The 11,369-nt window shown below is 38.3% G+C and overlaps 1 protein-coding gene across 1 annotated transcript; it reads right to left on the bottom strand.

The window, feature by feature from the left end:
• Positions 1-376: 376 nt before the first annotated feature.
• LOC126855221 (eIF-2-alpha kinase activator GCN1) lies at positions 377-11,145 on the bottom strand. Its single transcript, XM_050602672.1, is given in 14 exon segments — positions 377-615; positions 617-687; positions 831-1,052; positions 1,229-1,482; positions 1,557-1,768; positions 1,859-2,052; positions 2,245-2,589; positions 2,667-3,303; positions 3,378-4,863; positions 5,087-8,897; positions 8,997-9,342; positions 9,419-9,614; positions 10,830-10,932; positions 11,018-11,145. Coding segments are annotated over 14 exon segments (7,947 nt in total). The 5' UTR covers positions 11,033-11,145; the 3' UTR covers positions 377-560.
• Positions 11,146-11,369: the final 224 nt, after the last annotated feature.

The following is an 11,369-nucleotide window of genomic DNA, read 5'->3' as shown; positions in this document are numbered from 1 at the left end:
TACAGTAAATAAAAACATTTATTTTTTATATAGCATGTATATAATATAATCACGTTTTGTTCAAAACTATGTTTAAAAAAATACATAATGTAAGTATTTAATATAAATGAAAAAATTATTTAAAATAATAAATTTTTCATCTCTAGCAACATGGATTTTCTAAAATGTCACCTCTGATGCTTTAAGTGTGAAAATCTCCATGCGAATCGAAGTAATGCGATTATCGACCTTAGAATCATTAGGTGTCAGATGGCCGATATATACATATGAATAATAAGAAACATCTCTTTCATAAAAGTATATACACTCTTAGTTTGAGTTGCGTGATGCTGCTCGGGACATTTTAGCTTAAGTAACTTGAATGCCGTCGAGCGACTTCTCCGCTTTACGCTCTTTAATTGCTTATCGAGATACAATGTTGAACGAACTAGTTTGCTCATAATGTAACTGATACATGAACGATAATTCTCTTCTTTATAGAGGTCAGGCGAATAATGACGAGTAATACGATTATTGGAACGTGTATAGTGCGTAATAAGCCCCCGAAAGTACAATATCTCTCACGTGAGTAACGTATCGTCTAATTCTTCTATTTTGCCCTCCGGCTGAGAGGACTTTACGCAACACTTTGCTGACCACATCAGATAGAGACTCCTTTGCGCCAACATCCAAGAAAGCCATGCAACGCTAAAAGGTGATAACAAGATTATTACCATCAGATTTTATGTATGGAAAGAAAAAAGAAATTAAAGGGGAAAGGAAGAGGTATAATTATTTTGCACAAAAATTAAATATAAAATTTGAAAATTATGAAGCGGAAGATAACTAACTTGATGTTCATCTTCACCCTGCCTCAGTCGAAGCACCGCGATAAGCGCAAGTTCGCTATTCGCTTTGACATATCCGTTCTTCTCCTTCGTTCCGTTCACCAGCATCGGTAACAGAGCTCTGAGCAATTCAGCCGACATATTTTCAGGTGGGATGTTGCGTGCAAGATGTATGCAAACTCGAGCGAGTAATTGCTTTACATCGTTACTATTATTATTCATTGACTGAAATTTAATTAAAATGTTAAAAATGTTGATTTAACTCTTTAATATTACAAAATATTTCATTCAACACATATATATTTCATGATACATTATTCTAGAACTGTCATTACGAGCAATCTATTCATCGATTTTCAGATAAAGATATACAATAAATATATTCTTGTAAATAAACTTACTCGCACGAAAGGCGACAAAATTTGCTGCGGTACAGGTAACGATTCATTCATGAGATACTGAAATAGATATCCGCATGCTCGTATGCCATTCATGACTATTTGCACTCTGTCCGCAGCCAAGTATGAAAGTATCACTGCACAAACGCGATCCTTCTCTTTAGGATTGTATACTGTAACGGGTGATTCCTTTAGCACTACGAAAAGAGCGGCCGAGCGTCCATGTCTGAGCATCCAGTCGACATTAACGTCGTTACCTAATCAAATATCAAATGTATCATTAATTCTTGAAAATATAAATCTAAGTTGCACATATTTTTGACCCGCTTACATAAGAGATGATCGTTAAATGCAATTGCTAATTGTTCTGGATTCAACCATCGTAAAAGGGCGCCAAAACAACCGGCAACCGCGTTTCTCGTAACATCTTCCGGATGACCAAGCATGCTACTGAGTGTTGCGAATACTTGTTTCTTCATTGGATCAGTCATTTTGTCACCAGCGGGAGTCAATACACCTCTGAGAGCTTGCAGCATTGTCTCCCTGTGTTATAGTTAATATTAAATTCTTATAAATTATTTAAAAACACGAAAAAAGAATATGTCCGTAGATTTATCTATTTATCAAGATTACCTTATTGCAGGATCATCTCCTGTCTTGATACCAGTGTGAAGTTCAGTAAATAAAGGATCGACACGCGTATGAATGACTATCAGATTGCTAAGAGCATAAGCTGCTTTCAATCTGACTTGCCGATTACTGTCATTTAAAGCTCTTAGAAAAGTAGTTTGCAATTGTGGCAAAAATTGTTTTAACATGACGCCAACCTGTTGAAAGAGATAAACAAGATATATCAATTATTTCGAACCGGAACAATTACAACGTCATTTTGTAACTTGAAACATGTTGAGATTATATAGAGAATATTTACATAATTATTTCTTTTATTTCCAAATCACATAATATAAATTGTAAGAATCGCTGCCTTAATAAAAATTATTCCCTAGTTTTGTACAAACCTTTCCAAGTAATATCGCAAGTGTTTCCAATACGGCTGCTTTAACGCTCCAATTGAAACGATCACCGAGGATTCGAATAAGTGGACCGGTAATATGCACGACGCTTGGTTGCAATGCAGCCGCGCTAGACAACCTTATAACTTCTCCCAACCCCTGAGCCGCGTGTTCTTTCGCTTCCGGCAAACCATTCAGTATAGCCTCTCTGAAGATTGGTAGTATCGGCGTGATGCCTTTAGGAAGACAGAATCCGGGTAACAATTCCTGACCTTTCAAATCAGACACTGCGAATCGAACGGCTTGCCTAATATCCTGTACGTGCGCTATTTGCTGCTCAGATGACAGAGTCTATAAAGAATTACAGAAATATTAGTAATTTTGTTCAAATTATGATGTATTATTTTCGTCCGAATACATTTACACACCTTTGTAACGGCTGTGAGCGCCTCCCAACTCATCTGTAATACATCTCTGTCTTCATCAGTGAATAAATGAATCAAACCTCTAAGCAATTGCGGCACATATTGGCTGTAATCGGCGCGAGTGTCGCGACAGAACGCACACAGCAACGTCGCGGCACTTCGTCGTTTTGAGAGATCTTCCGCTTTCGTAGCCTCCATCAGCTGATCCATGACAGTTCTAACGCCTACCTCATCGGTAACGGAAAGAACGACGGCCTGGCAATATTCTAATTCTTGCAGTTCATTCGCCGTTCCTTGCGCACTGGAAAGAGCAGTAAGTAACGCTGGCAAAATTCTGTGAAGGAACCTTGTCAATGCTTCTCCTGCCACACTGGCTAGTATCGACAGCGCTTTCGTGTTAACCGGCGGGGAGGCTAATTGTGGAACTAGATACGGCAATACAACACGAGATTTGATCGCCATAACTTGACGTAAGCCGTCCAACGTATTCTCTGCTTCCGCGGGATCCGGAGAATTCAGTTGGGTTAACATGGCCGGCAATATATCATCGAGCGCGCGAACTCCCACCGTGGAATGCAAACCGTCGAAAGTCTTAGCCGCAGCCTGTCGAACTTCCGGCAGCGGATCGCAGAGCGCTTTTCTGAAAAAATCGCTTCATCTAAACGCCTGTGCTTTAAAAATCGTTATCGTTACGAGAACATTTATTATACTCACCTAACTGTTGGGACAAGACTAATAACAAAAGTCAACACCATGTCCTTATTGGTGCTCGCCATAATTTCCGAGAGACCTATACACACTCCTTGGCGTTGATCGGCTTGATCACTCTGTAAGCCTTTCTCCAAAATCGGTATGATCTCAGGCAACACTCGCTCTCCCAATTTTCGCACAAGATCGCCCAATGTTCGTGCTGCCACTTGTCTCTTATCATAACTCGTACTCGCCAAACATCCCAATAGAAGAGTAAACAAGGTCGGTAATATCTCTCGCAACGTCCTCGGTGTATTTGTTACTACTACCTTCCAAACGTGAAGAGCTGCCTGGCGTACCATTAGAGCTACATCCGATCGACCCATGTAGAGACCGGCCAACACACGATTCCGCCTCTCCGCGCCTAAAGCATTTATAATGGCGTAATGTGACTGTTCTGTACCGAAATTATCATCCTCGCTTGCAGTTTCAGTTGACATCTTGCCCGATACGCCGGAAATCCTATATAATAAATCACCCAACAGTTGTACAGACGAATATCGAATACGCCAATTGTCGTCAAAAAGGCCCTTCTCCAATTCCGGTAACAACAACATTATCGCTGAATCGGCATAAAGAGTTACGATACGTTGTCCCGCTCTCAACGCAGTCTCCCGCACGTATTCGTTCTCATCGGCCAAAGCCTTCAGAATCGGATTAATGATTTGTCCTATGTATGGTGTGAATTCCGTGGTAAATGCACTTGGCATGTATATGAACATCATAATGTATCCGTCTTTCACGTGGGGAGCAATATCAGTTCTCTCGGCGGTACTGATAATCTCGGGCATGAGCTTGTGAAGTTTTTCAACGCCCAGTCCGCGTACTACCTCAGAGAGACCTTGCGCGGCGCCGGATCGGTCGACGCTGCTGGTCTCAGAGGTCAACGTTTGCATCAGCCACGGTAATAGATCCTCAAAACTAGATTCGCCCATCCCACGTACCATTGCTCCTAGCGCTCTTGCCGACACACTGCGCACTTCAGGCACGGGATCAAGCAGACTCGTCTTCAGGCCCGGTATAATAGTCGGCAGATACGGGGTCAAGTCTTTCTGGTCAGTTAAGGAGTACATGTTGCCTATAATCTGCGCGGCCATTTTTCTGGTCTCCGTCGAACGATCAAGAAACGCACGTTGCACGACAGGCATAATTAAAGCTAGTGAGGGAGCGTCAATGAAATGTACGAATTGCGTATCCAGCAAAGTCTGGAGACAAGTAGCGGTTTTGTGCGAAGGATCCTGCAATGCTTTCAACAATACCGGCACAATCGCTTGAATCTCCGGATTACGAATGACACTTCCGATGACTTTGAGCGCTTCCGCACCAGCTTCTTGCACTTTTGTATGGGAATCGCTGAGTACTTCTATCAACTTCGGGACAATATTCGGTAAACAACTACTCAACTGTTTCGGCGCACAATATGCCATAGCACCAAGTAATTCGACAGATCCTGTAAAAATAAATTTTAACTATTAAATTTAATTTTATTATGTAAATAAACAATAATACAATCATGTATTAAAGCAATTTTATATTTTAAAATGAAATAACTAACTCATTAATTCTCATGTATTAAGACAAAAATAATACATGAAAGCCAATAATTTAATTAGCTAAATTAGAATCAGTAGAAAAATACTCTATTATTTACCAATAAGATCAATGCGATATACCTGTTTTTGTTCTCCATGAATCTTCTTCTAGAGCTGCCAATAGACTTGGTAGAACAAGCTTAACGCCGTGGGCAGAAAGTTTACTCATCACTATTCTAGCAGTATCGTCAGTGGCAGTTCTTACATATTGACTCGAATCACCAAAGCAAAGTAGCAAGTGCGGCAAAACATGTACTATGTAAGGCTCAAATAATCTTCCGAGCATTGTACACAACATCTCGAAGGCGAACAGCGCGCCCTCGCGATGTCGGTAGTTCTTTTTATCTTGAATAGCGTTCGTTAGCTTGCTCATAATATCCAATTGCTTCAGTGCGAGAATTCCCATACCCTTGATGAGACCCGCCAGTCCGTATGCCGCGCCCTTACGCTCGCCGTATTTGTCCGATTTGAGAAGCTGGTCCATAAGATTGTCCACGATTTTCGGCGCATCTTCCTTAATGGAGTCCGTCAGATGCGGCAAACAATTGGCTACAGCCTCCTGCACCTGTTGCGAAGGAGTAGAAAGTGCCGCGATGAGACGCATCACGATCGGCTTGATTCGTGGATCGTTTTTATCCAAGTGTCTCGCGAGTGACCCCATGAGAATTACCACCGATTGTTTGATCGAGTCAAAGCTGCCGATTTTCGGAGCCTTATCCATAAAATTCTCGAAGACTGGAAGTAGCGAAGTTATGTTCGCGCTACCATGTAGATCGACTGCCGCGACAGCGGCTGTCAGCATCTCGGTGCGTACGAATTGGTTTCTGTCTCCAAGTCCGGTTACCACGAAGAACTGAATGAGCCGGTGTACCGTATCGGCAGTAAGAAGCGGCGCTATTTGGGCTAGAGCAAGCGCTACCCCTCGCCGCGGGCCCCACGTATCAATCGGCGGCTCAATGACGCGACCAAAGTCGTTCAATTTCGGCGGGATCATAGCCAATTTCTCTTGATACAATTCCAACAGATTGTCCAATACGGACGATGTTAAATGGCGTACATTGGCCAAGCACTGCGCTAATGCGTGAGCGGCTGCCTGCTGCACTGGCTCGACCGGATGGGCTATATCTTGGATCAATTCTTCGCAAAGGACTTCCGGATCCCAGATAAAGTCGACCGCGTTCCACAATTCGACAGCGAGAATCTTATTCTCGTCATTTACGTCAAATCGTGCGATCCATACTCTTCTGGTGAGTCTGTCGAACTGATCTTGATTTTCCTTCCGGGATGGAATAGCTTGTCGTATTACGATCAGTCCTCTAAGAGCCGCGTCCCTCACAGTGGACAGCGAATTTTGCAATGCACCGATCAAGGAATCTATATCCTCACTGGTAGCGATTGCTGTACCCGGTTGACCACTGCCGGATTGCGCGACGTCTAATAAGGTTGCCACTGCATGTGACTGTACTCGACCTGTTGTAGTCTCCATAAGTTCGATAAGCAGATCGAACATTTGTTTACGCGGCAAAAGTCTAGGATGCCTGATGTCTTTCAGATCGTTGTCACCTCTCTGTTTGGCATGTTCTTGAATCAATTGCAATCCCTGTACAATCATGCCATCGTCCTTATATGATAGCAAAGTCTTTCTTATGAAAGGAAAAACGTAACAAAATGCAGGTGCCGTAAATAATTCTTTCTTCTTGATCGTTACCGCATGTATAAGGTTCAACGTTCTTTTAACTGCTACATCGAGATTTTCTTCTTCCCAGGCTTGATCCAAATCGCACTGTGGTTGCAATTGCCGTAATGTAACATGAGCGATAAGATCACCTAGAATTGCGCTATTATCCATTGTCACGGTTTGACGAAGAGATATATATAGCTCTGACATTTCAGGAGCTGCCAATGGAGAACTCAGATTTTTTAAAATAGGCGGTAAAAGATCCTTCAAGTACAAGGATAGTTCTTGTCGATTACCACGTATCGAGCATGTTACTAAAGATACGGTATTATCTATTTTGGCTTTCAATTCAGTTAATCTCTTACGAATATCATTTTCTTTCGCAATCTGTGCTTTCAAAGTCTCTTCTTGTTTAGGCGTTAATTTTGGTTCTTTTATCTTGCCTTCTCGTTTTCGTTTCTCGTATAATTCGCGTCTCAATTGAAGTTCTTCTTGTTGTTCCTTAAATGAATAAACTTTACTTTCTCTCTTCATATTCATAGAGTTGAGAATATCGTTCTCGTCATTGACGGGCAACACGCTCTTGTCATAAAGTTCTCCTTCAGGAGTGAGATACGTAAAATATTCGTCCTTGGTAACTTTTAAAATTTCTGGATCATCCAGTTTACTTGTAACATTCGACACTAATGCAGGTAGAAAAGCGTCTGGTGCAAGCGATACGATTTTTACAAGTGCATTTTCATAATTTGGTACTGGTTTATAATTCTGAATCAGCATTTTTCTTACTTCGTTACTACAGCTACGTAAGAAGTCCTTTGGTATAAGATTGTAGTTCTTAGCGATCTTGAACCATAAATTTGGTACAGCTTTGAGCAACGCCGGATGATGAGATGGAAGTAGAGCATCTCTGGTCATTTGATAGGTAGGAACGTCAAATAAAAAGGAACCTGAACATATGGCGAGCAATCCGTCTGCAAGACATCTACCGGTAATTTCTCCCATCGAAGATTCTTCTTTACTTTCTTTATCCGATTCAGATTTAATCTTAACATTCTCCAAAAATTTATTAAACTCCATTAGTAGAGCCTGTGCCGGCGCATACGTACTCAAACCGGTCATAATCTTCTTAACCAATGGGAAACATCGTTGTCGCGTCGCGGAATTTGAGGCAGTAGCGCAAGATACAATTGCTCGATGAATCCCCGTTAAAGCTTTTTCGTTCAGTCTATCGGAAAATTCGGTGATTAGTCGTTCACATAGCAACATAAGGTGATACAATATATCGTCGCCGCACATCGACAAAAATTTTTCGGAAAAGAATATTTGTTCGTCAATCGCATTCCACAATACATTCTGCTTGTCATTTTCCACTTGATCGGCTAATACAAACTTCAATAAGAGATACGAAGCGACTAGACCTTCGGTTACCGCTGCCGGTTGCGCGCATTGCTGCATAGCTCGTGTTATCGCTTGCGTGAGTATCGGTGCTATTACTGTCGAGTAAGGAGTGGCGGGAGTCGAAAAGAATAATTTGATGTAAGCGGTACGCACTGCGGCGGTGGATGTTTTCGCCGCCATGCCTTTCTTGAAAGCATCTACTACAATTTTCGGTAGACTGGACGAAAATTTCTTGGACCATAGTGCCATCATTTCGAGAGCCTGTATCAGCGTCTTCTCGTGAACCTCAGTTTCAAGAACTTTGACAAAATGCTCGCACGCTGTTTCGGCTAATTTCTGCACACTGCTACCCGAAGCCACGTTATAGCTAAGATTGCCGGCTCCTTGCAACACGGAGATCTTATGAGTCGCGACCGTAAGCTTTCCTTCTGATCCATGAAACACTGCAAATACAGATGATAGCAGTGTCTCTAAAGCCGTCGTATCGGAACACTGTAGGGCAAGTTTACGACACGCCCCAACCGCTTCATCTCTCACTAGATCCTCTTTAGAATGTAAATTAGCAAATAATCCTTTACTTATCTCTTGGCTATACTGGCTCAAATCAAGACTTAATCCGCTTAAAATGTGACCGACTGATTCAATTATAATTTCCGGATTTCGCAACATAGCTTTCTGTAAAGCAGGAAGTAATTGGGTTTTGAATTCTTCGTGAGTTAATCTCCGAAGAAGTGGCACAGCTGCATCCACCACATATAAATCTGGCTTCTTCTTACAGCTAATTGTCACTTTTATAAAAATGTCTATCATGTTTATCTGAAATATATAAAAATATAATAACACACAAACAATATATAATATATATAATTATAAATATAATTATATTCTTAATTAATATATTGTTCATGTACTTACTTTCAATTGTTCTACCAAATTATTTCTTTTTGTAGAAACTAAATATTTCGTAAGCAAACTGGCTAGAATAATTACTCCATTACCAATTTCCAATTTTGTTAAATTTTCCACATAAATAACTTCTATACTGTTAATGGCTGACCATTCATGTGCGAATAATGTATACACCTTGTTTGCAAGTTTTTTATCTGCAGATGCCAAAGCTGCAGCAGATAAATTTGCCTGTGCTTCAATAAGTTTCGCTAAAAACTCATTCATCTCGGTATTATCCAATTTATTATATCCATAAAGAATAACTAAATTTGACCATTTCAATGCAGTATATGCAGTTAGAGCGGTATTCAAACTATAAAAAAAAGAGAGACATCATTACATATAAATACACACAACAGCAGACAATTAATTTCTGATTTTAGACTTACGTCGCAACTACATTCTTATGCCAAATAGCTTGCTCTGAAATTACAGTTGTCATATGTTTAATAGTAGCTTCTGATTGTTTTTTAAGAAGCTCTGTGATTAGATTTCTCACGTAGGACTGAGAAGCACTATCTTTATATCTATGTAAGGTAAGCGATACCACCTTACATATCCCATTAACAATTTTGTCATTAATGCCTGTAAAAAGCAATAGATTATGTGCACATAATTTTTTTTATTGACTTAAAACATATTATAATAGATATTATTTTAATTAAATCATCAGAAAAGTTTGTATTTATAAAAAATGAAAGTATTTTATTTTATGATAGTCTTTTGATCAATCCATTTATACAGAATATATCATTAGTGGTAAAACTCACTTTAGAAATGTATTTAACATTAAAGAAGTAATTAAAAAAATTTATATTATATTTGAGTTATAACCATTTTTGCAAATTTCCTCTCTCCCCATAATTATTATTATAATATGCAAAGTTTATAAGTAATAATTATACATTTTTATATTTAATTTTATTGATTATTTTTTAAATATTATATGTCGTATATGAGCAGAAGTTATTATTATAGTAATAGTTTAATTGGCTTTATATACATTACTAAGAGATTCTTATTTAAATTTCTGAAGTAATGAATTAATATACATGGTTTTACTTGACATTATAAAATTAATATCATTAAATTAATCATTATGTGTTTCAATATGAAAAAAAAAATAAATGTAGAAGCACAACTTAAATATATCTACAATATATCTACAACAATGCAAAAGTAGAAACATAACAATAAAATAATATTTATACATCACATTTCTTTTTTTTTATAATAAACCTTTTTGCAAAGAAAAAGTAGTTATAATATATTATTCAACTTAAAATACAAACTTTTTTTCTTTAATCTTCAGACACACACACAATGTATGTTATATGATTTTCTTAAAAATATAGCCATCTTCAATTATATCCAATATCAAAATTTGAATATCAAGTTATCATTCGTAGTCACTTCAACAGAAATCAATATACACTGATTTTTTTCACATTTTTTTACAATTTTTTACATTTTATGACTATGTTTTAATTATAATAATAATTCATTGAAATCACAAGAAGTATACATATATACCTACATACATATGTATGTATATATAAAACAATTGCAAAATCACAAGACAATGTGATGACAATATTGTAAATTGTAAATAAGTACACTTTAGATTTCCACAAAAACAAGTATATAGCACAAATTTTTCACGAAAGCACACATAAATTATGCCGCACAATGAGTTATCCGAAACAGATGTTCCTTCATATTATTTTTGTAACACCTCCAAGATGTATAAGAGCCGCTCATCTCTTATCAAAAAGTAATACATTCCTTAACGATTCTTACCGGGATTTGATAATACGCCGACGACATTTTGCAGAATTTCACGCCGCTCCTTTTTGCTGGCGGTCTGAACTCGATTCGGTAAATCCTTCAAAGCTTTTGTTAGCTGCAACAAATCACACGCAAATTATAATAATACAGCGGCAAAGGTAATATAATAAATTTTCTCGCATTCCACGTGACTCGCTCACCTCAACATCCGCCATATTTCTTCAAAAATCAGAGTGATTCTAAAGCGCCGCTCTTCGCGAACATATATCTAGTTTGCACGAATACGATTAGAATCGAAACGCATGCGGCTTTATCTCTCCTGTCACGTTGAAAAAAGACTTTGAAAATACACAGATCTAAAAATAATAAAATACTTTTCTATCCCAATTTTAATCCTGTCTTATTTTTAATAAACTTTTTAAATACTAAAATTGCTATATATTTTATTTATCATATCTGATTTTTAATTGATCTCTACGCATATTGCTATAATAATAAAAAAATAAAATTAGTGAAATATAGAGGGAAGAGTATATATATTTTAATTTATAA

The sequence above is a fragment of the Cataglyphis hispanica genome, chromosome 2 (genome assembly GCF_021464435.1).
Source record: "Cataglyphis hispanica isolate Lineage 1 chromosome 2, ULB_Chis1_1.0, whole genome shotgun sequence".
NCBI lineage: Eukaryota > Metazoa > Arthropoda > Insecta > Hymenoptera > Formicidae > Cataglyphis > Cataglyphis hispanica.
The sequence above is the reverse complement of the archived record's forward strand: the minus strand, read 5'-3'. Positions and strand labels throughout refer to the sequence as shown.